The sequence below is a fragment of the Schistocerca cancellata genome, chromosome 2, assembly GCF_023864275.1.
Source record: "Schistocerca cancellata isolate TAMUIC-IGC-003103 chromosome 2, iqSchCanc2.1, whole genome shotgun sequence".
Lineage (NCBI taxonomy): Eukaryota > Metazoa > Arthropoda > Insecta > Orthoptera > Acrididae > Schistocerca > Schistocerca cancellata.
The window spans coordinates 578,173,794-578,199,684 of NC_064627.1; the positions used below are offsets into that span (position 1 = coordinate 578,173,794).

Here is a 25,891-nt window from a genome sequence, read left to right on the forward strand (position 1 = left end):
TCGAAATATGGTGCTACAGAAGAATGCTGAAGATTAGATGGGTAGATCACATATGATGTGTTGGCAGAAGAGCCAACACCGTGTTGCTAGAGGAGGCCGAAATGCACGCGTTAAAGCTCACGCAGGCTGGCGTGAGGTCTGGAACTGTTAAGGGAATTATAGTAGCAAATAAAGTACGTAGTTGATGTAATACTTAACTTTAATCCATAATTGGAGAACATCGCTCTTGATGATACATTAAGTACAATCTCAATATAAACTGGTAATGGCGCCTTGCTAGGTCGTAGCAAATGACGTAGCTGAAGGCTATGCTAACTATCGTCTCGGCAAATGAGAGCGTATTTGTCAGTGTAGCTTCGCTAGCAAAGTCGGCTGTATACAACTGGGGCGAGTGCTAGGAAGTGTCTGTAGACTTGCCGTGTGGCGGCGCTCGGTCTGCAATCACTGACAGTGGCGACACGCGGGTCTGTCGTATACTAGCGGACCGCGGCCGATTTAAAGGCTACCGCCTAGCAAGTGTGGTGTCTGGCGGTGACACCACAACATAACTAATGAGGAGGTATTGAATAGAATTGGAGAGAAGAGAAATTTGTGGCACAACATGACTAGAAGAAGGGATCGGTTGGTAGAGCATATTCTGAGGCATCAAGGGATCACCAATTTAGTATTAGAGGGCAGTGTGAAGGGTAAAAATCGTAGAGGGAGACCAAGAGATGAATACACTAAAAAGATTCAGAAGTATGTAGGTTGCAGTAGGTACTGGGAGATGAAGAAGCTTGCGCAGGATAGAGTAGCACTGAGAGCTGCATCAGACCAGTCTCTGGACTGAAGACCACAACAACAACTACTCCTAAAACGGGCCAAACATTTTTCCGATATGTCCATTCTCGTGTGTTTTTGATCCAGCGTCAATAGTCGCGGCACCCATCTTGCAGACAATATTTTCATTTCTATTCCTTCAGTTAAAATGTTATATACCATTTCAGATGTCGTCTGGCAAGCGTGAGCAATTTCATGCACTTTCAATTGGCGATCCTCCATGACCATTTTGTGCACTTTTGCAATGATTTCTGGAGCAGTGACACATCTTGACCGACCACTGCGCGGATCATCATCGTAGCTCTCCCGACCAAATTTAAATTCATTTGTCTACTGGGCAACAGTTGAATATGAAGGAGCAGAGTCACCCAGTGTACTCTGGAAATCGGCATGAACGTCCTTTGCTTTCATACCTTTCTTAACGAAGTACTTAATCACTGCTCGAATCTCGATTTTTTTCATCCTCGCAAATCACTACGCGGGAACAATAACACAGCCACATCACCTCTACAGATCTCTTCCAAGAGCACTGACGTGGCACGTGTTTACAGGCAACAGTCCAATGAATGACTACCACGTGATGAACTCGTTGCACTAGCACTGACCTCTCGTGGTGATTCCGAGAACTTTTCAAACCACCCTGGTATTCGAGAGAGAGAGAGAGAGAGAGAGAGAGAGAGAGAGAGAGCAGCTGTTCGGCTTCATCACATCTGCCGAGTTCTGTCCCATTCGGATAATTCCTTTTTGCCGGGTCTTTTTTTTATGTAGGTCTATATGCTTACGTAATTCCATGCTGCTCCAACTTAAACTATGCCAGAGTGTTAACACCAACATTTAATATCACTCGTCATTTTTATTTGCTTGTATATCATGTTTTGTCTGTATTTTATGCGTACTTTGTTTATATATTCTGAGCGACCTCTTTTCCCAACCGAGATTTCTTTTGCAATAACAATAACCAAGGCTCGAGGTCAGAGGGAGGAGGAAGAGGAGATGGACAGAGAGGGGGGGGAGGGGGCAGGAGATGGACAGAGAGAGGGAGAAGGAAGAGGAGATGGGCAGAGAGACGAGGGAGATATGGACAGAGTGAGTAGAAGGAGACTACGACGTATACCCGATTCCGACACATATTTAGAAATTACGAAGCACTGCCGGGTGTGCTAGTGTGATATAATTACAAAATAAATATTTTAGGATTTTCTTCCTTTACTTCTACAGTGCAACATTGTTCCTTGCCAAATTTCACGATTCTAGGACAACGGTAAGCATTCTTTAGGTTCAACGGTAAGCGCTCTATAGGTTTTGATGATGGAGTTTGCGAGTGTCAAAATATGTGACATGAATAGCCGTATCTTTTGATTACACTGACTTATAAGCTTAAATGTTTTACACCGCCAAGGAAGAGTAGACCTTAGTATTTGACATAAATTTCCATTTGATACTTCTACCCGTTGCTGAGAAAAAGGGGCGTTAACAAACGAGCAGACAGACAGATGGACAACAAACTGTTCTTATGAAGGTTTCGTTTTTACTGACTGAAGTACGGAATCCTAAAAATAAGTGACATTATGACTGAAATCCATGAGACCAGACACAGCAGAATGTTATGGATCTAGAAATCAACGAGTTTTTGCGTTTTACTTATTACGTGAACAAAGAGTTTAGCGTCTAGAATCAGATAGAAGTAGCACCAGATCTGTAGGCCACTCTTAAAATTAGTAAAGAAATTGTCCATACTTTCGCAATTGATTGTTTACTTCTATATCTCGTTAAACTACACCGGACACTCTTAACTTAAACACTAAATGAACTCTGGAATAAGAAAATCCTTGCGCATGTACTTGCATACAGAAGGCAAAGTTGTATTTTTCGATCTCTCAGCTATGTTTTGATGCCTAAAAATAGCTGCTGGGAGACAAAAACACCGACATTAAGTGCAACTTACAGTTAAAAAATCTGCAAAATTATAAGAGATTATGTTCAACGATTATGTTTCAAAAGAATTACCATGGTAGTTATATTTGAATAACCCTCAGTGTGTGCCATTTGCAACGGCATGGTCGATTTCCTCGACACCTGAGATTCTTTTCGAGTGACTGTGAGAGAGCGGATGACGTGAGCATGTGATGGACGCGAGCGCCGTCGTGACCGAACTAGGAACAGACATGAACGGGATAGTCCGTCTTCTGGAGCAATTGGAGCTAGCAACATCTTCTGAGTCCAGCGCCGTCGCCACGCTGGGAGCGGCACATTTGGCGCAGAGGCCGAGGTGTCAGCAGCGGCGGGCTGGGCCTGACATTGTTGGAATGGTCAGTCGCTGGAGTGACACGAAGACGTCAGTTCTGGGCGGAGCCAATCTGAGGTACTCGAGAATGTGGGGTGCGCGACAGTTACCAGACGAGACGACTGTCAGCACAGGCGGGGATCCCAGCCTGGTCGAGCGTTTACAGTCTTTCTCTGTCGGACGCACAACATTCCAGTGAAGCTGAAGGAACTGGTTCTATGTGTAATAAGGAGCACTACCTGAGTGCTTTCGCAGCTGACGGTGGTATGCTGGTGGTGGCATTGTGACTGAGGCGATGCACATCGTCACATGCAAACCGTACACTGAGTGTAGCCTTTTGTAAACAGCTTCCTGCATTGAATTCTGTGTGTGCTGTATAACTAGAGTTTCATAAAATAAACTGGAAATGTCCAAGAAACAGCAACCTTTCAGCGAATCACCTTCTTACAATGCACTTACCAAAGACTTCATGGTCATTTCAAAGTATTTCGGAAATGATTAAGAAATTTTGAGTCGGACTGCCGAAGAAAACCATCAGAACACGTTCATGATTAAATCTAAATAAGGGCACACGTCGTACAGTGTTGTGAGATGGTGTTAAAAGTTCATCAGTCGTAATGGCTGTCGAATGGAGGTGCGCCACTGTCTAGGCAAATCACGTCCAGATGTTTTCAATGGAGGATAGTATGAAGAATTTCCTTATCTAGATGACACTGGAAAATCTTTTCAATCGAAGTAGGTCGAGGAAAAAACACAGGCAACACGCGGTCTCGTATTATCTTGTTGATAGATAAAGTCATGGAGACCTCGAAGACAGCGCGCAGCCATCGACCTTACCACGTCAGAAATGTAAGGCTTGCTATGCAAATTGCTAGCTATACGAACCAGAGGCGATCGTCTAGTGTACAGAATGGCAATCCTTACCGGGACGTCAGGTGCTGGTGCTGTATGACGATTACAAATTCTCCTGGAAGCCTCCATACGTGGGTGTCCCTTTCTAGATGCTATACCCGAGCTGGGACTCATGTGGGAAAACGATGTGGTGCGATTCTTGTTTCCAGTGAAGCCTCTGGACGCATCACTGTTGCCGTACCTCCACCTTCTACCCTGTCGAGGGAAGTGGCAATAGTGGTCGACATTCTAACAGCTTGGGCTGCTGCTGACTTCACAGCACTGTCCCTGGGGATACCTATCTTTCTGAAAACAACCCCATTACCTGACGTGAAGTCGCTGTCGCTGTACAAGCGTGCACAGTTGAGCGAACACTATGCCTCTCCCTATGGGCATTATAGAGCGGGGCGTCAGAGAGGTAAGACACCGGACATTCATTTCCGGCCATCCATTTTTTGTATTGTTCCTGACTTTTCCTAAATTTCTTAAGGGAAATACAAGGCGATTCCTTTTTAAGTGCTCGGCCGATTTCCTCCACTATCCTTCAATAAACTGAGTATGTACTCCTTCTCTAATGACGTCATCGTCAATTGAACCTTAAACTCTAAGCTACCTTCCTTCCCCTCGGTCACTAGTCGCGTGGGGCCCTCGTGAATCCATCGTTCCTTATTCATTCGACATTCGTTGGATCCCGACCGACACGAGGCTCATCATTACTGAATGATAAACTATACTCTTGATGGGCCACTATCCTTCCGCTGTTGAATTCCGACGTTACTAATAAACGTTTTTCATTCTTACAAAAGGCATAAAACTGTTACTGTCTTTCAAAGTAGTCACCAGCGTTGTATAGAACCCGTTGCCAGCGATGTGGGAGGCGTAGTATACCGTTAGCAGAGCCTGATCTGTTGATGGTGTGAATGGAGCGGTCTACTGCCTGTCGAATCTCTGGAACAGTGGTTCCTCCATCTTCGGAATCAAATTAAAGTCACAAGACTTACGTCCGGGGAGTATGGTGGATAGTACAGTACTTCCCAGTCCCATCGACCGAACAGAGCAGCCACAGCTTGGGCTGTATGCGCCCGCGCATTGTCGTGCAAAATGATGGGTGGGTTGCGCAGAAAGTGTCGCCACTTCTTTCGCAAAGCTGGTCGCAGGTGATGCTCCAATAACGAACAATAATACTGTGCACTGACGATCTGCCGTGGAGGAACGTTATGCGTTAGGATAACAACATCGCAGTCATACACGAGAATCACCATAACTTTCACCATACTGGGGCTCCGACTTTTGCGGCGACCCATAATGACGCCATTCGTTGGATTGGCGTTTCAGTTTTGGCTCGTACGATGTGGCCCATGTCTCATCCAGTGTTACGACACGGCGTAAGAAAGCCTCTCTTCAGCGCTCATAGCGCTCCAAGTGCGCCTGAGCAGCGTCGTAACGCATCCATTTCTGCATTTCCGTCAAGTCATGCGGAACACACTGTGATGCAATTCTTCGTATGCCCAGGCATTCCTTCAGGATTCGAAGCACAGTCGTATGCGCTAATCTGGTTTCGTGGGCGAGCTCACGAATCGTATGGCGTCGATCACTGTCCACTAACGTGGCAACATCATGCACTACTTCTTCAGAGCCGCTAGGACGACAGGCCCGGTGCCTGTCTGCCACATTTTGCCGACCTCCGTTGAAGGCTTTTACCCAACGCGCGACTGTTCTGTACGGCAATACCGTTTCCCTGTACGCCTCTTGAAGACCTTATGACACTGTAGTGCTGTACGATCTCTGGCACATTCAATCTTGATCCAACTCCGTTGTTCCTGTTTCGAAAACATACTCACACCGTTACGTTAGACCACTCGTTCACAAGTGACTGTGTTTCCCTCGATTGTGCGCGAGCCGGTGACGTGGGACGGACGAGTCCATTTGCTCGGAGCTAAGGTAGGTATGTCAACAACGTGTACTATCAGCGACAATAGTAGATTCCATTACATAGTGTCTCCAAAGCAGTGTTGCCACTATTTAAGTTCCAACCTACGCATAAATACTGTAGGTGGCGTTTCCCTACTTTGTGCTGAAACACTAATTATTTGCATACCCAAGCACGCAGTACACTATCAATAAAATTCTTCTGGGCTGTTGACCGCATGTCAGTATATAAAATTGTACGACGTTTCGGCCACTGTTGCAAGTGGCTTTCCTCAGAGTTGTGCTGTGTCCGAAACGTCGGACAATTTTATATAATGACAGTGCGGCCAACAGCCCATAAGAATTCTATTGAGAGTCACAACGGCCACGGAAGCCTACGCTTACATGTGGTACACTACTTGGCAGTTTGACGTTTGCTGCATTCGACCGTCATGGCGCTAAATTTAAAGACAATCAGTCTATTTTTCCCACAGCGATGCGTGCTTCTACGCCTTTACATTTTTCTGTTTTGTCATTTTGTACTTCCTGTCAGTTTAAATTTTTAGCTGTCTTCATTCCCTTTTTTCTGCTTCATATGCTCTCCTGTTACCAATTTAATCCAATGTCCTGTGTGTTATCAGTGGATTACTACTAGGTCCAGTCTTATTGCAATCTTTCATCGTTTACTACTTTCACTATTTCATCTTTCCAAGCAACTCATTCTTCTGTTGCATTCCTTTCTCCTGAATCTGTCAACTGTGGCCTAATACTCCCTTTGACCCTTTGACAACCTTCTCATTGAATGGTTCTTTCCTCTTATCCAGGACCAATCTCCTTGATTTTGTATCTTTCTGCCATTTCTCCAGTTTTAATCTGCAGTTCATAGCCAATATAATTAAATTATATGGAGGCGTGCTGAAAAGTAAAGCCTTCAATTTTTTTTATTTTGTTCTCAATATCAGTTTAGGTACTACGTGTCGTGCATATTACTTGTTCGATTTTCCGCTTCGCGAAAGAAGTAGCAACTCTCTGCCGCTAGACGGCTCAGACTTTTAGCGTGCAACATGGCGATGTGTAACGTTTAAGTGTGTCGATGCGTGAACATATCGTGATGTAATCGAATTTTTAACGGCAGAAGAGTTCGTTCACACGTGAAACAACCGTCTCCTTCAGCACGACAAAGCCAGACTGCATGCGAGAGCTACGACACATGCAACAATCCGATGCCTTGGGTTCACTGTCATTGATCATCCTCCATTCAGTTTCGACTTGGCCTCATCCAATTTTTATCTTTCTCCAAAAAACCTTAGAGAACACCTTTGAGGACTTCCTGTGATAGTGAAGAAATGGTGCAAGCAAAGGTGAGGGTGTGGCTCCATCAAAAAAGGTATCAACAGACTGGTCCCTCTTCTACTGCCCGAGTCTACTAGTGCAGCTGAGCCCATTTTTATTTCTTTATTGTACTTCAATGCTCCTTATGGGGTGGGCTGGCAGCAGCATAGGCGCTGCTCTTCAGCCGAGAGACAGACAGTAAGTACAGAACGTGGAGACATTTAAAACAGCATAAAGGAGTAAATACAGGGAGACAAACATATGAAAGGGGAAACATTATGGAAGATCCCTTAAAAAAGGGTGGACTGTAAAAATGGGGATAAAAATCTAAAAACTGTACACAAAAAACCACACTCTGTGACGATTAAAAGAAACAGAAGGTGAAGTACGGCCAGAGCATAAAAGTAGCGATGGGCGGTGTAGCACATAACAATCACTGGCAGCAACACTATGTATAAGTCCAGCACATGATTAATATCACAGCTCTTGATGTCACAGGAGAACAGCACCAAACACAACACTGACATAGCACGCCAACAATGACGAACAAACTGAGAGGACCCGCCAGGTGGATGGAGACGAGGGAGAAGGAAAGAAAGAGGGGAGGGGTAGCGCTAGAAAGGGGAAGGGGGGAGACGGTCGGAGGGCGTGCCGCAGGGGGCCAGGTAGGGAAGGACGTGGGAGGGAAACAGTTGAAGAGGGGGTGCAGAGACTCATGGAGGGAAGGAGGAAAATCTGCTCTGGGAGAAGGAGAGGAGAGGAAAAAGGGGGCCCTGGGGAGGGGAGAGAAACAAGGCCAGGCTACAGTTGGTAGGAAGGGTACATGTCACAGCGAAGTTCAACATCTGGGAGGGGGAGGTGCTAGAAATTGCCCAGATGAAGGAGATGGAGGGTGTGGGGGTGGAGAGAGGGAGGGATACAGCAATAGAGGTGCGGCAATGGGCAGGGGGAGGAGAAGGAGGAAACCAGGGGGTGGGGGACAGAGTAAAAGATGTGGATATGTTGGAGGAAAAGGAGGAGATGGGGGAAGGGGATGAGATCATACAGGGGTTGTGTGGGGGGAGGAAGGCAGATACAGAAGGTAAGGCGGAGTGAGTGGAATTCTAGGATTTGGAAGGGCTTATAGAAGTGTGTGTGTGTGGGGGGGGGGAGGGGGGTATAAAAAAGGATAGGACAGTTGGGGGATTTGTAGGTGTGGAGGATGGTGGAAGGATGCAATCCCCATGTCCAGCCAGACAGGAGTTTCAGGAGGTGGAGACAGGAATGGGCTTTCTGCTGGATGGTCAGGAGATGAGGGGTACAGCTGAGGTGATGGTCGAGGGTGAGGCTAAGGTATCTCAGGGTGGGGGTGAGCTGGATGGGACTACCATAAATGGTTAGGTAGAAATCATGGTCGGAAGGAGCGGGTGGTGCGGCCTATGATGATTGCCTGTGTTTTGGAGGGGTTGATATGAAGGAACATTAAAGGGTAGGATAGACAGCCAGAAATGTAGTGTCATTAGCATATTGGAGGAGGTGGACAGGTGGGGGTGGCTTGGGCATGTCTTCAACAGTGTACAAGAGGTAGAGGTGAGGAGAGAGGATGGAGCCCTGGGGGAAGCCACCAGTGGGATAAAAGATCAGGAGTTAGTGTCATGGAGGGTGACATAGGAAGAACGGTGTGAGAGAAATGAAGCGACCAGGCAGACAAAACTGATGGCAGGGCATAGGTTTGGAGTTTAAAGAGGAGACCGGGATGTCATACATGATCGTAGGCATTTTGGATGTCTAGGGAAACAAAAATGGCAGAGCAATGGGAGTTAAGTTGGAGGGCGAGAAGATGGACAAGGTTATGGAGTTGGTCTTCGGTGGAGAAAGAGGATTACAAGCCACGCTGGATACGGGGGAGGAGATGGTGTTAACGAGGGTGGTGATGGATACGACAAGAGAGGATGAATTTGAAGACCTTACTGAAGATGGAGGTGAGGCAGATGGGACGACAGGAAGAGGCGATGGAAGGGGGTTTGTTGGCTTTGAGTGATAAGAAAATGCAGAAAGTCTTCCACAGGTCAAGGTAGAAGCCGGTAGAGAGGATGATGTATAAATTGGCAAGGACACTCAGGAAGGAGAACGGGCATTCTCTGAGGTGGCGGTAGGTGACACAGTCATGACCAGGGGTTGTGTTGCATTTTGACCAGAGGATAAGTTTAATGTCCTGTGCTGTGACTGGAGTGTTTATGTTGGAGGGGGGGAAACTGCCCCAACTACTGGAGACTGGGAGCAGGTGGTGCTACCGAGGTATCGGTGCATTCCATGATGGTGGGGAAAAGGGAATAATCAAAGTGGGGATCATCAGGGATGGAGAAGTTCTCAGAAAGGTGGGAAGCAAAGTGGTTGGCCTTACTGAGGTTGTCAGGAAGGGAGTGGTCATTATGGAGAAGGGAATAATGGGGTGCGGAATGGAAACCAGTTAGGCAATGGAAGGCTGCCAGTACTTGAAGGAGTTTATAGGGAGGGTGGCATTGAGTCATGCTCATATCTGGCACCAGTCCCGGCATTTCTTTGCTGTAATGAGGTGACCGAATGTATCGCTGTACTTGCCAGTGGTGTTGGAGTATATCCCTGTCACGAGTGCAGCAGAGGTCAGGCGGCCTGTCGCATTTATTCTCTTCGTACAAGTGCCATTCCTGTCGGTGAAGTCCTAGTCAGCTTGCCATTGGCTGACATCATCTCACAGCCCTCTCTGCTGTACCATTCTTGATCTTCGTTCCAGCACTTGTCCTTATGCTGGAACAACTTCTTTACCAGGAAGTAAAACCATTGCTCTCATTGCAACCTCTTCTTTTTTGTTAACAGGATGACACACTCTGGGTGTCCTGCGAGGGATACCACCCTTCTGATGTGGAGCATGTTGGTAACATTTCATACTATCCGCAACCTGGCTTCAAGGCAGTCTACTTTCCATACAAAGAAAGTTCGAACTATTTGTCGCCCATAGTCGCAGTTAAGTTCAGCGAGCCAATGAGTAAGTAATTCTATTTAATGACCTTAGTTTTCTGAATATGCTCTACATATAATAGCCAGAAACGACACTCATTAAATTGACAGTACAGTTTTCCTACAAAAAAAGAAGACAAGCAGTTCACATAGGTTGTTTATGGAGCTGATACACAGGTTAAATCCCGAAATGGTAAGTGATGGAGCGCCAGCTCATTTCAATGCCATTGAAGCAAGGGATATGTGATGTTTACACCACCCTCACTGGAAACATGCATCCTACAGACAAATGATAGACGAAACTTTCTGGCAGATTAAAAATGTGTGGCAGACCGAGATTTAAACTCAGGATGTTTGCCGTTTACTGAGCTACCCAAGCACAACTCATGACCTCTCCTCACGGCTGTACTTCCGCCAATACCATGTCTCCTACCTCCCAAACTTCACAGAAGCTACCCTGCGAACCTTGCAAGACTAGCACTCCTGGAAGAAAGGTTATTGTGAAGACATGGCTTGTCCACAGCCTGGGGGATGTTTCCAGAATGAAATTTTCATTCTGCACTGATATGAAACTTCTCGTCAGATAAAAACTGTGTGCCAAACCGAGGCTCAAACTCAAACTCGTGTAAAGCTGTGAGGATGGCTCGTGCATTGTGCGTGGTAGCTCAGCGTGTTCAGTCACAGAGTTAGTGACCCTCTGCAATAAAAAAACTGAGTTAATAGATCAATGATGAAGTTAAACAAGTGTCATAGGACATCCGCCCCGAGCAAACACAATGATCAATTATGAGCAAAAGTGAGATAAAAAAATTGTCTCTAGAGCACTTGCCCACAAAAGGCAAAGGTCCTGAGTTAGTCTCCATCCAGCCTACAATTTTAATCTGCCAGGAATTTTCATACCAGCACACATTCTTCTGCGCAGTGAAATTTTAATTCTGGAAATATCCCCCAGACTGTGGCTAAGCCATGTCTCCACAATACCCTTTCTTCGAGGAGTACTAGTCTTGCATGTTTCGCAGCAGGGCTTCTGTGAAGTTTGGGAGGTAGGAGATGAGATACTGGTGGAAGTAAAGCTCTGAGGACAGGTTGTGAATCGTGCTTGGGAGCTCAGTCAGCAGAGCACTTGTTTGCTAAAGGCAAAAGTATCGAGTTCGAGTCTTGGTCTTGCACACGGTTTTAATCTGCCAGGGAGTTTCATGTCAGCGCACATTCTGCTGCAGAGTGAACATTTCATTCTGGAAGTGGTAGGTGATCTGTCAATAATTAAGACTGGATGAATTTAGCATTTTTATATTCTGTTTGATAAAACAAAGTTAGAACCTTCATAAAGCATGACTTTATGCCCAAAGTCAGCAGCCCAAGATTCTGTGGAGAGTGTCATAAACCTCCAGGCAACCAGTTAAATGACCATAGCAGCAGAACAAGAATCCCCATATTCAGTATACTCACATTTTAACTGTGCAATATCTCATCAGACCTAAAAAAAAAAAGATTTATAATGCTGCATTTGTCTTATATAGTCTGTTATTCTGGCACAAAAATAACATAGTCCTTAAAATATGTTGGTGGCTCTATCTCGATGGATAAAGAAGTTGAAACAAATGTCGGTCCTTGTTTCTTGAGCCTTTATTTACTATTCCTCCAGGAGAAAAGGGATTACAAATATGTTTATCGTGTCAAATTTTTGTCAGCTGAAACTGTTGAGTGTATCTCCCTGTATTGCCCGGCCAACTGAATAGTCATTCCTAAATCTGTGACTCTGTGTAGAGTTTTCGCCAAAGAAATAGGCTATTCCTCTACTGTGCCTGACACTTGTTATTGGTGCCACTGTCAGCAATGGCATTATCAAGGAGGAACTTCAGGGACATACTTAGACTAATATTCTTCTGATACTCCTTCAAAATCAGTTGATAAGGTCCACTGCACCTAATAAATACTGTTTGAGCCATAGTCAGACATCCTTCTCAGCTATTGCAATGACTTCTGCTGCAGTGCAGCTGTGAACATCAGTATCAGAATGATCTATTGACAAGCTGCCTGATCAGAAGAACAAATGAGCAAAATTATTGATAATGGTGGGTACAAAATGATCATTTGTCTGTGGAATAGTGAATGATTTTTGTTATGTCCTGGTGGTGTGATGGGCACCTTAATTGTGGCGCGATTATCAAGAGAACTATAAAGCAGGAGCAGCGCTTTTTGCCTAAAATGCCTGCATGAACTGGAGAACTTACCTATAATACCAGATGATTCAGAGAGAAAAAACAGATTTCAGTTGTTTGTTACAGACCAACTATGCAAGACGGGCAGACCAGAAAGATCAAGTTTCTCAAACAACAGTGTGGCATGTTCTTGTAAAGTTTCAGTTACTGCAGCAATCACATCCAGGAACCATAACAAAAGGTAAGAATTTTGCGTTTCATTTCTCCAGCATATGGCAGAGAACACTTTCCTCAACAACTCATCTTTTCAGATGAATCGATGTTGCCTCTGTTCGGTAAAGTAAATTGTCATATTTATGAATTTGGGGGTCACAAAATCCAGGCATCATCAACAAAAATGAAAGACACTCGCCGAAACTGAATATATTTTGTGTTGTTTCTGTACCTAGAGTTTATGGAGCTTTCTTTTTTGTGGGGGAAACTGCGACAGGTATGTCATACCTGGTCACACTGCAAAACTGGTTGATTCCTCAACTTCATGAAGATTCTGATTTCATTTTTATGCATGACAGTGCCATGTCTTACTTTCACCTTGAAGTGCGGCATTATCTTAACATCATCCCACAATGCTAGATTGGCAGAGGTGGGCAACAAGACCATGTTCATTGTTTTTGACCACCCATGTCACCAGATCTCACACCTTGTGATTTCCTCTGTGGGGGTATGTAAAAGACAGTCTTTGTCCAACCTATTGCAGCTAGCCTTCAAGTGGCGAGAAGTCGAATTGTTGAAGCTGTCGAATCAATAAACAGAGACTTATTGATTCGTGTGTGGAATGAAATGGACTACTGTTTCGATATTTCTCGAGCAACGCATGGTGCACATGTTGAGTGAGTGTATAGTATAGTATCTGTTGTTGTTGTTGTTGTTGTATTCGGATCCCGTTCCATCTACTGCCGGGTCTAGGTGCTGACAAGTCCTCTCCATTTGGCTCGGTTGTCGCACCACTTTTCTGCCTCCACTTGCTGCTAGGTCACACCTCTCCTTTATACAGATATTCTCACTCCCGTTTTCCACTGAGTTCTTGGGTACCCTCTAGGTCTCTTTCCATCCATCTTTAGTTCTTCCATAATTTTGGGAAGTCTCTGCCCATGCATCCTCTTAACTTGCCCATACCATCTTAATCTTTTTTTTAAAAATTTCTTCTCTCATACTACATTCCTTACTCTGTCCATTCTTGTTTTTCCTTAACTGCTCTGAGAAATTTCCTTTTCCCTGCTTGCAGTCTGCTCCAATCCCTTTCTGTCATTGTCCATGTTTCTCCTCCATATGTGACAATAGGGAAGTAATAACTCTTCTACATAAGGAGTTTCACTTTTTCTGAAACTTCCTTATTCCAAATCAGGTGTTTTATTGTTTGGTAGAAATTGCCTCCCTTCTGTAACCTCCTACTAATTTTGTTAGTTATTCTTCCATCACTAGATATTTCACTCCCTAAATAAGTGAAACTGTTTACCACTTTGAGAGATTCTCCATTCAGAATAATATTCCTGTTGATTCCTTTGTCTCTTCCAAATACCATTACTTCAGTCTTATCCTTATTTATTTTTAATCCATACCTTTTCATTATTTCCTTCCACACATAAAGTTCGTAACTGTACATCTACCTCTTTGTCGCCCCATATTACAATATAATCTGACTGTCTCCAAAGTAAGAAAGCTCTGTTGTTGATATTTAGGAGGGTTTCTAGCAACAGACAGTCGGAAGAGGACGGTATCAGGCACTTCAGGTACACAAGACTTTTCTGAGTAAGACCATGTCTTGAATAACAAGTAAGTATTATTTTCTGCCACAAGATATCACACAATTTTTAAAACTCTTTCTTGATGATAATCTTGAAAGTGCTAAAATTTGTGATGTAGATTAAATGCAAAATGCAGTTCATTATTATGGTTTCTAATCCAGTTTTTAATTTGTGTTGCACATATGTTACGCTAGGCAGAACAGTTGTGGATATTACATATAGTAGTGATGTAGGCTACACTAGCAATAGTCAACCACATATGATAAGTCTTTCCCTGTTAACTGTGTCGTATGCCCTTTCTATGTCTATAAAAACCATTATCACCCTTTTGTTATACTTCCAACATTTTTTCCATCAGTTGATGGATAGAAAATATCAGGTCGATCATGCTTCTTCCTTTCCTAAACCCAGGCTCTTCTTCACTCAGCTTCTTTTCTATCTTTTCACTTATTCGATTTAGTAAAATTCTTTCAGAACTCATGGCTGTATGACTCAATCATAAGAGTTATTGCTCTGTAGTTTTTACAGAGTCTTTTATTGCCTTTTTTAAGATAAGAACAATGTCTCCTCTTCTCCAATCATCAGGTATTTTACTATTTCTCCACACACTTGACAGTACGCTATAAAGCCACTGCATTCCCACTGGACCTGCTGCTCTTATGTCCACTGACACTTCATCAGGTCCTGGGGCTTTCCCCCATTCATCTTCTTCACAGTTATTTCCATTTCTTCCCATGTAGTTTGTCCTAATTCTGCTTCTCAGCTTCTCTCAATTTATCCATTATTTGTTGTTTTCTTGTGTACCTGCTCCTCAGTGTTTAACAGTAACTTAAAATGTTCTCTCCAGAGATCTTTTATATTCCCTGGATCTTCAATCACAGTACCATCCTCTATTTCCATATTTACTGGTACTTCGGAAGCCTTCCTTTTATTTTTCATCATTTTGTAGAACATTTTCTTATTGCTCTTTACGTCTTTTTCAAGTTTTTTTGTAAACTCTTCCCATACCATTTTCTTTGCTATTTCCACTGTTTCTTTGCACTTCTTTTTTTCCTCTGTATATCTTTTATGGTCCTTGTCATTTTTAGTCTTCCACCTCTTTCACCATGCTCCATTTTTTTCTTCTAACTACTTGGATTGTGGTATCATCCCACCAACTTGTCTGTCTTACTTTTTCCTTTTTGTGCTGCTTCGACTAAAGTGTCTTTGAATAAACTCCATTCTTTTTCTACATTGCAGGAAACTTCTTTTGGAAATTTTTGTGGGATTCATTCTCTATACTTCTTAGCACTTTCACTCCCCTTCAGTTTCCAATCCCATATCCTCATCACTTTCTTCTGTTTTCTATTTTTCGCACAGTGATTCATTTTCCATTGTCTCACCAATAATCTATGGTCTCCATTTGCGCTCACACTTGGAATTACCTTCACATTTGTTACTTTCTCTCCCCATTCCCTGTCTACTAGAATATTAGGGGAATGTATAGTATCTGTGTGAATATAAAATTTTGAACCTTCCTCTATCAAGTGACATGCTCAATGTGTTTCTATCTATCGTAGTTTGTAATAAACAACTGAAATATGTTCTTTCTTTTTGAATTGCCCTGTACTTAGTTGGAGCATGCTTATGACATGTGAGTCACTAGAAAATGGCCAAACAGCAAAAACTAGTTGTGGAGTAAAAGGTTTACATATATCAATAAAGTGCAGTCTCAGTAGGGTCCAAATGGACCCAGAAGACGCTTGGCAAAGGGTATTGACCTGAGAGTTATGTGTGTGTGGCTAAAGACGATGTAGTTGGTTAATGGTCTGGGGCCATTTTTCATGATCTGGAATTGAACCATAAATTTTGACCCAAGGTAAATTAAAGAAGGTGCTCAGCTTAATATATTGGGCAGTAGCATACTTCTGCTACAGTGGAAGTACGAGGAATACTTATAAAAATAAAATTTCATAATCAACACATTTTTCCCTAGCATAACTTATATGTCACATACCATTCTGCCATTTTTTCTCTTGTTGGCAACAGCACAAGCTTTTGGAACGCTTTTTGTTGCAACACATGCAAACAAAGTTGATACTCAGCACTTTTGTTGATGGGAGTGACTGTAAGGGCATTTCCCATTTACAATCACTCCCATTAGCCACCACACCAAATGTCAATTTTGTTTACGTGTCTGTCTCCAAAGTAAGAAAGCTCTGTTGTTGATATTTAGGAGGGTCTCTAGCAACAGACAGTCTGAAGAGGACGGTATCAGGCACTTCAGGTACACAAGACTTTTCTGAGTAAGACCATGTCTTGAATAACAAGTAAGTATTATTTTCTGCCACAAGATATCACCCAATTTTTAAAACTCTTTCTTGATGATAATCTTGAAAGTGCTAAAATTTGTGATATAGATTAAATGCAAAATGCAGTTCATTATTATGGTTTCTAATCCAGTTTTTAATTTGTGTTGCACATATGTTACGCTAGGCAGAACAGTTGTGGATATTACATATAGTAGTGATGTAGGCTACACTAGCAATAGTCAACCACATAATGATTTAAGTAGATTATTCAATATGAGAACACAATACGAACATCACTTCACTAAGCACAGTGCGAAACACAAAGGAAGAGAGACAAGTCAAAGATGTCAGCATAGAGGACAATACAAAAACAAGCGATTATGCTTTACCACTGTCAACACTCACCACACAGTCAATATAATGTTTCCTTCTTTCTGAGAAGCCATTCAATGCATGGAACCCTGGTAATTCTTGAGAAGAGAAAGAAGCTGCAACATACTATATTTATTGAGCCTCCTGAAGCTAATATAGAGTTGAATGAAGATTCTGGTGAAGAAGATGGGGGTGAAAGAGACATAATCTTTGATCAAGGCAACTTCATATTTTGGAATGACTGGGGATGGTGGAGAGTTGGTGTAGGAAGTGGTTAGTGTCTTAAACATGTGAGACTAGCTGTCGGGCAGCTAGTTGTAGGTATCAGTCAACAAGAATGGAAATTCTTTCAGTGGGCACACATGTGCAGGGATCCTATCCCAGTGGGGGAACAAGATGCAACACTTGCTCAGCCCACCCACACAGCATTTCCTACTCCAATACGTCACAGGATTATCCTTCCCCATCAGAGACCATACCTGTAAAAGCAGCTCCGTTACATACGAACTCTTTTGCAGACACTGCACAGCTTTTTATGCCAGTATGACTACCAACCAGTGTTCCACCAGGATGACTACTCTGTGACACAACACTTAGGTGAGCACAATCTGCTCAATTTAAGTGGCTGCTTCACAACCTGGGCCATCTGGATCCTTCCCTCCAACCTACCTCCTCTGAACTACACAGCTGGAAATTATCCTTACAACAAATGCTTCACTCATGTGCTGTGTACAGTTTAATTTATTTGTCATTTAATTTATAACAGTCACAAGCTAATCTAAAAATCTATTGCTGTTATTAATATGCAAACCCATCTTATTGGTGGCCTGTAAGATGTTCATTAATCTGACTGATTTATGATTTCCGTAGCATTTCCTTCATTCCTATCTACCACAATTAAGTGCTATATCTGGAAAGATGTTACAACTATTTTCTTCTGAAGAAACTTAATTTTGTTAAGTGCTGAAGAACCAACCATTTTATGATTGGTCATAAAATTGTAGGCAACTTGACCCGGAGTTTTCTCATTAACTTTACAAATGTAAAGTTACAGGCATGAAAATTTGTCCTACACACAATCCTTCACAGCCCCTGCCAGGTGGTATCCTACCATTAACCCAATTTATGAAATATCTTCATCCAACTTTATGCCGTACCTGCTTCCAAACACTTGCCACATGAGCCATGCCCCTGTAGAAAACCATAGTGCAAAACACAACACAACAAATTTAAATCTTGTTACAGACATATTTTATTCCATCTGGTGCAGGGCCACCTATGAAAGCTGTCATGTTATGTACCCACGCAGAAGTAACTTTTACACAGGTTTTTATGTGAGCATGACCACCAGTCAGCTGTCCTCCCAAATGACCTGGGCTACCCATTGGTGGAATACTCTGCAATGCCAATACAATTTAATTGTCTGGGAAAATGAAGGTGTACAAATGTGTATCTTTGGTCTTGTTTACGTATCTATCAACCACTCAATCCCTCAGCTATATGTTGAATTACTATGTTTCCTTCTTGCATTGTTTATGTTCTGCCCAGGACTTTTCATTATCATAGGTATGAAAATACTTAAACCAATGCATTCTGATTCAAAAATTAAAGTAAATGTTTATTGTTACATCAGTTTGTAAAGTTTTGCATTCTGAGGACTGAGAGCACATGGAAGGTTGGAATCAAAGAATATAAATAATTTTGTATACCACTGTATCTATTTTAGTAAAAAAGATTAACTGTATTCACGATGAATTGTTATATTTTGTGTGCAGTCTCAGTTATATTAGATCCGTCCATTACCTGTCCTATACAATTTATAAGTAAACATACGAAAAACAGTTTAAAATTAAGTACTAAACTTGTTATTGTACTAGCAACAGAAGTGAAATATATGTTATTAAAAAGAGAAATTATAGTTCAGATACGTGAATTTACAAACCTGAATTTACTATTTCTCATTTTTTTTTTCCTTAGAAGATCTTCTGATAACAGTGAAGTGCCGTGCTTGGGCAAAGAACATTGGAACATTCACTACAGAAACTGGACGTACAGATTTTCAACTGATGATTGGGCAGATGCCACGTCCCAAACAATGAATGAAATTATTTTGTGGAAATTTAGTCAGAGGGCTGGTAATAGCTTTTTAACTCATTTGAGTAGCTGTCAGCAGCCTGTTTTAGTAAACCACTAGATTACTCTACTTCTCATTTAAGAAACTAATTATTTTATTTATTTTCCAATGTGCACTATTACAATAGTATTCCATTTTTTTATCTAGTAGTGTGGTTATAAATTCACTTTATTTTCAAGTAAAAATTTAAGAAAGATCCATATTCTTGTACCTGAGAGATAAACAAATGTATACCCTTGTATGTTCTTTATCCTAGGTTTGCAGGAGCAACAAAAAATTGGTATGTCACATTAGTCTGAATAGTTCAGGGTAAACTTTTTTAGGACAACCATTATTTTGAATTATTGTAATGAGGAGGTGTTTAGAAACCTAACGTTTTGCAGAGACATACTATTGATTATTGTCATGTGGACAAACTATAAAAATAGGACATATGCCTTTCCTCCATGCAGCTATACGGGGAATCCTTCTATGATAGTAGCACATTTAATAAATTTTTTACTAACTCAGACTGCATTCATTTAGGAATGCAATACATGATTCATATGACTTACCAAATAAAATACATTAACAACCCTTCCTCAAGCAGAGTAATGTTTATTCTTGCACTAGACCGCACATTCGAACTCTATAGGTCCATCACATACACACACTCAGAATAATCGTCTGCATCTTTGTAAGGTACAGCTTGGTAAAATTTCGAATTGTTTTGGAGCATCTACTAGATCAAGGTCTATAAGCCTGCATTCTTAATGGAATATGTGAGCTTCTCTCCAGGAAGTATGTCAAGAAGGACAGTGAACTACTGACAAATTATGTCATCATCTAATGTCAATTTCTTGGAAACTGTCATCTGATAAATGTACTTTGCAAGACATACATCATTAACACATTTTAAATAAGAAACATTTCATCATTATAAGAAACTTTTATGATGGAAAAGAAGGGAAAATATGTATTGTTCATCCTCTGATTTCACCTCATACACCACCAAAAGTTTTTACTTCACATATTTGTCTAAATTGGCTCAATCACATGCATCAGGGATATCCATATTGGAGAAATGAAACATCTTTTGCATTACAGAATGATTAACAGGTGTACATGATTGCAGTTTTGGTGTTCTTTTTTTGACAGTAAAATTATCAGACCAGATAGTTAGAATCCTTCTTTTGCGTATGAGATTAATTTCAGTCCATTTTAATTTCAATACCATGTAATGGCAAATCATGTATTGCGAGTAGTTGATTTAAATGTCCAGACCTCAGAAAATAAAATGACAGGGAGTTGGTATGACATGGTGACAAAAGTCATTTAGGAGGTCCACCTTAGTGTGACTTCTTTTTGCCTCCATTTTGCCAGCTTTATTCTGGGACTGGGCAGCTTTTTCCTGGTGATATTTTGTTTCCAGTTGCACCACCTCCATCTCTTCTTCTACATCTACATCCATGCCCTGCAAACCATTATGAACTGCATGGCAAAGGATATGTTCCTCTGTACCAGTGATTTGGGCCTTTTCCCATTCCATTCACATATGGAGCATGGGGAGAATGATTGCTTCAGTACCTCTGTGCAAGCTGTATTCAAAATATAGCACTGGACTTAGCCTGACAGCAGATGCCAAAAAAGTATGTGACACTGTGACCAATTAACTAAAGAAGATTTAAAAACTCTTATGTAGTTAGCAGCTTTCAAATTATTGAACAAAAAAGTTTACTTCATTCAGAAAACATTTCCCACCCACTTAACAAAATACATTTTCGTTAAGGTACAGTTACTTCATTTGCCACAATAGATTGAACAATGAACTGTCAGTGAGTTATCACAATGACAGTTTTAAAGGCTTTACATTGGTCTGTCATCTGTTTACTTCCCTCGTGGAACATTTCCTTGAAGAGACATTCACTGAAGTACACAAAACTTTGCAAATTGCATTAACTACATTTGTTTCAACAATAGAAGTTGAGTAAAGTTTCAACACTTTAAAAAATTAAAACCTTCCTCTGAAATAGTGTGACTCAAGAAGGGCTAAACTCAAGGGCTCTTTGTTCCATTCACAAGGAGTAAATCAGTGAAATTCCAAACTTGAACAACAGAGTGACTGACGTGTTTTATTCTGACAGTTAGAAGAATAGGTGTGCCCAGCTCTTGTATATGTAACCTGCAGAACAGAGACCTCATTAGGTAATAGTTTAGTTATTTAAAATACATATTAAACTGTTCCTAGCAAATATTTTTCCCAGAGTTTGTTCCCTTGGCCATAAAGCAAAAGCCAGGAGGGTGACCATATTTGCTCTCTGGTGCATTCCCTATGGGGAAGAAGTCACGTACTCCCTTCCACAGTTACACCTTTTCTGCTTTCACACCACAAGCCCATCACAGAAACACATCTAGATTAAGTATGAACATCAGCAGGAGGAGAGCTGCTGAACTTTGATCTGAACCCAAATAGTTCCAAACCCCTAAAGTTATTCCATAAAATGTATCAGCACAGCTTAACCTCACGCAGCTATAGAAGTACATGGAAAACTAGTTTAGGAGCTCGATACCTACAATATCACTCACATGGAGAAAAAAGGAAGAAGAAAAGAAAACTGTGAGCTCACTTCTGTATGTACTTCATCATACTTTTTACAATATTTCATGGATTATAGTTATAGCTGTAAGATTACCATATTTAAGCAATACAGCATAAATGAAGTTTATATAACAAACACTTGAGAACAATTCTGGTATAAAATATATTGACATTTTTATCTCAGTTGCAACAATGAAAGTGAGCACGAGTCACCACTGGTTACACTCAAGTATGTTGGATGAGTTTAATGATTCCATTGTGACTCACTGACGTCATACTCATAGGATTCTACATTTTTTTAAAATTTTGTGAAGTGCACAGTTTCTTTAACCACTTAGAAATCTTACCTAGACTTGACTGAAAATTTGTGCGTTTTCTTTCAGACTATACTTCATTACACATAACTGCATCATCTGCAAAACATTACATTACTATTAATGTTGTCCATAAAGTCATTAATATATAATGTGAATAGCAAGAGGACAATACACTTCTCTGGGGTCACCTGGGTTATCCTTACTGTTGCTGTCTCTCCCTCCATGATAACTTGGTGCACCCTCCCTATCAAAAAATTGCTCAGTTCAGTCATTAACATTGCATGATACCCGATATGATCATACTTTCGACAATAAGCATAGATATGGTAGTGAATTATGCTTTTCAGAAATCAAGAAGTACCGCTTATACCTGACTGCCTTGATCTATGTCTTTCAGCAAGTGCAAGTTGGGTTTCACATAATAGATTTTTTCAAAATCTGTGCTGGTTGTGTAATGTACTTACTCTGGGATACCTGAAGGATTGTAATTTTCTTTTTAATTGTCTATTTCTCTCTCTCTCATGATGTATAGGAAGATAAAACCTGCCAATAGTACAAAGCAAATGGCACAGAATCACTGTTATCTCAGTAATTTCAGTTTTTTAAATGGTCATTTGGTGACAGTTTTTTCTTATTAATCATGTCTCTTGTTTTGGACACATGTAGTGGTTTTAAGGAGATTTTATGAATAAAAAAGTGTAAACTTTTATCAAAAAGTATTCAGTATAGTATTTATTGCAAGTTTGGAGTGGAGTTTTATTTAGTCTACTGGACTCCTGGTACAAAAATTTTATATCACAAAGATGATGCCATATTGATGTGACATGGTCAGAAGAAATTTGTTTGTGTAGCAAGAAAAAAGTTGCAAAAGAAGATTTTGGAGCTGCTACTATTAAGAATAAGAAAGGTAGAGCAATAACTTCCACTAGCATTACTTTACAGGACATTAATGGGAATTAATAGTGCTACAAGTGAATGCAGCAATAGCAGTGATTTGTTCTGCTGTCCTCCCCACATATCTTCAAAGACTTTCCATCATTTATACAAAAATAAATAAATAAATAAAAAATTTAAAAAATTAATCACATCGTCCTCACTTCAACTTGCTATCAATGACAGAAATCTGATAAAACATCAAATCTCTTACATCGCTGCAGCCAGAAAAAGATCCTGCAAGAATGGCAGCAATGATGACTAAAGAGAATCATTAAATGTGACACAAGTGCAACCCTTCTGCAAATTGCTGCAGATTTCAATGCTGGGCCATCAACAAGTGTCAGCATGCAAACCATCCAACAAAACATAATTGATACGAGCTTTCTAAGCAGAAGAGCCACTCGTGTACCCTTGATAACTGCATAACACAAAGCTTTACACTTCACCTGGGTCTGTCAACACCGACATTGGACTGTTGATGACTGGAAACATGTTGCCTGGTCGGACGAGTTTTGTTTCAAATTGTATCGAGTGGATGGACGTGTATGGCTATGGAGACAGCCTCATGAATTCACGGACCTTGCATGTCAGCAGGGGACTGTTCAACCTGGTGAAGGGTTTGTAATGGTGTGGGACATGTGCCGGTGGAGTGAATGGAACCCATGATACATATAGATATGACTCTGACAGGTGACACATAAGTCTGATCACCTGCATCCATTCATGTCCATTGTGCAGGTCCCACAAATCCAGAATTACACTTCTGGCCATCAAATGTCTCGGACATGAAAATTATTGAGCATATTGGGGATTCTTGCAACATACTGTTCAGAAGAGATCTCCACCCCCTCGTACTCTCACGGATTTATGGACAGCTCTGCAGGATTCATGGTGTCAGTTCCCTCCAGCACTACTTCATACATTAGTCGAGGGCACGCCATGTTGTGTTGCAGCACTTCTGCAACTGAGACACTCTACATGATGTTAGGCAGGTCTAGCAGTTTCTTTGGCTTTTCAATGTAAATGTAAGAATTGTACTTTATTTCTATGTTACATACTTGCAACTATTGTGGATGAATGAGATGAATAGCAAAATTGAGAATGTAAAAAACCTACAGAAGAAAATTATCCAAATAATATACTGGAGATAAATGGTGAAAAACATGCAGACAACTACTTAGCATTTATTAAGCTTGCATGGTTATGCTTGATAGCATCTCTATCAGTACTAAACCAAGATCCTATCCAGTCCTAAAATTTGTGGAACTGTTGTTGTTGTTGTTATTATTATTATTATTATTATTAGTAGTAGTAGTAGTAGTAGTAGTAGTATTGTTATTCTACAAAATTGCTTCAGTATTATGTAAATCGTAGTGCAAGCAACAAGTAGTCACAAATTGGACACACTGTAAATTGCGGATGAAGTTTTGAAGAGCCTCTTAATATATTGTAAAGAAGATTACTGTTTTAATTTCTCACACTTTTTATTTTTTAATTTGTCAATATGTAACCTGTCAATAAAGTTTTTGTTCAGAGTAGTGAAGGAAATTTAGATGTAGTAAATGGTACTGTACATACCAGATGACAAATGATAGCAAAAACAGGTCGGCTGTCAGCAGGGTAGTCATGAATTTTATTTAAACTTACTTCATATCAGGGAAGAAAATGAGCTGATGGGTGATGTAACATAATTCACAGTAGATGAAATCGACTCGCAAGCAACCTCAGAGAGAATTTTTTCTTAAGATAATTGTGGAAGATAAGCTAGCATGGATTCTGAAAAATCTATTTGTTCGATGTCACATGCACAGACTCTGATCATTAATGTCCAAAATACAACTAATTTGAAAAGCTATTAATGACCTAAATATGAACATGTACAGTTTGCATACAGGCTTGTGGAATGTGTTAACAAAACAATTTGAAGATTGGAACACAAAGTTATGTGTCAACGTGTGCAGAGTTTTGGCGAAGGACTTACACAGAGACTTGTCCACTGCCTTAAATGAACTACATCAGAAGCTCCCGCCCATAATTAAAGATCAGAAGAAAAATGTGGACTGGTTTAGCAGTGTAACCAACATTGAGAATAATTTACAAACTGCACGGACCAAAATTACAGAAACCGTGAATGTTGTGCAAGGCAATGGCACGGAATTACAATAAGTTTGCAAGGACTTATTAGATGAACTACAAAAGCTATCAGGAGAGGTGAAGCATTTGAAATTAGCTCACAAATTTGAGAAAAAATACCAAGAAAGTACTGATAAGGATACGAATTCAATGAGCCAGGGTTGAGTTATTAGATGGTGGCACTATGCTTGCACAAAGGTTTGTCTATGAGCTTAAAACATACATAGATGTTGTGAAAGAAGTAATGACACAAAAGGAAAGCAAAATAATTGCTAAAGTCAACTCTCATATTATAGCAGCAGGAGAACGAATACATCCAGAGCTTCTGAATCATAGCAGTAGCTCAAAGAAGCCAGCCGCAGCCTACAATCAAAGCTGAATAGGTATGTCAGGAAGTGGGAATGCATACATGCATTCACCTTTGACTATATCTGGTGGTGAAGAAAGGGAATATAATTTGAAACACCCAATACCAATGACAATACCATCATATGTTGCATACAATCCCAGGCAGCCGGAGACAGTGCCACAGCCTGTGAGCACAGCACCTTGTTTGTCATCTATTTTAGCCAATGAAAGCCTGATTAGGTCTAGGCAGTTTCCAGTACATTTGACTGAGGGCAGGAAAGAAAACCCTGTTGTATTCATAATGGTAATGGCATTCCAGAATGTGCCGTCATATAACTGGACTAAAGCACAAAAGACCAGATTTGTAGTAGACTATGCCTGAGGTGACACTTTGCTATGGACTACCAACATGGCTGAGCATTGCCATATATAAAAAAATTTGAGTAAATCCTTTTTGACAAATTCTGGTCGATGATTGTACAAGAGAAGTTGCGTCATGAGGCTTTTAACCTTTAGCACTTTAACAGTAAACATGAAGAATTGTGTCAATATTTATAAAAATATCTTAATAAGATGCATTACTGGACAAATCCAATCTCACATGT

General features: G+C 41.0%; 1 protein-coding gene across 1 annotated transcript in view; it reads left to right on the top strand.

Annotated features, from left to right (window-relative positions):
* Nucleotides 1-18,939, top strand: part of LOC126156662 (sodium/potassium-transporting ATPase subunit beta-2-like) — a 121,977-nt gene extending 103,038 nt beyond the window's left edge. The window contains exons 3-4 of the mRNA XM_049916325.1: nt 10,070-10,238; nt 18,818-18,939. Of these exons, the coding sequence (XP_049772282.1) occupies nt 10,070-10,238; nt 18,818-18,939 (291 nt within the window). The remainder of the gene's footprint in view (nt 1-10,069; nt 10,239-18,817) is intronic.
* The last annotated feature ends 6,952 nt before the right edge of the window (nt 18,940-25,891 follow it).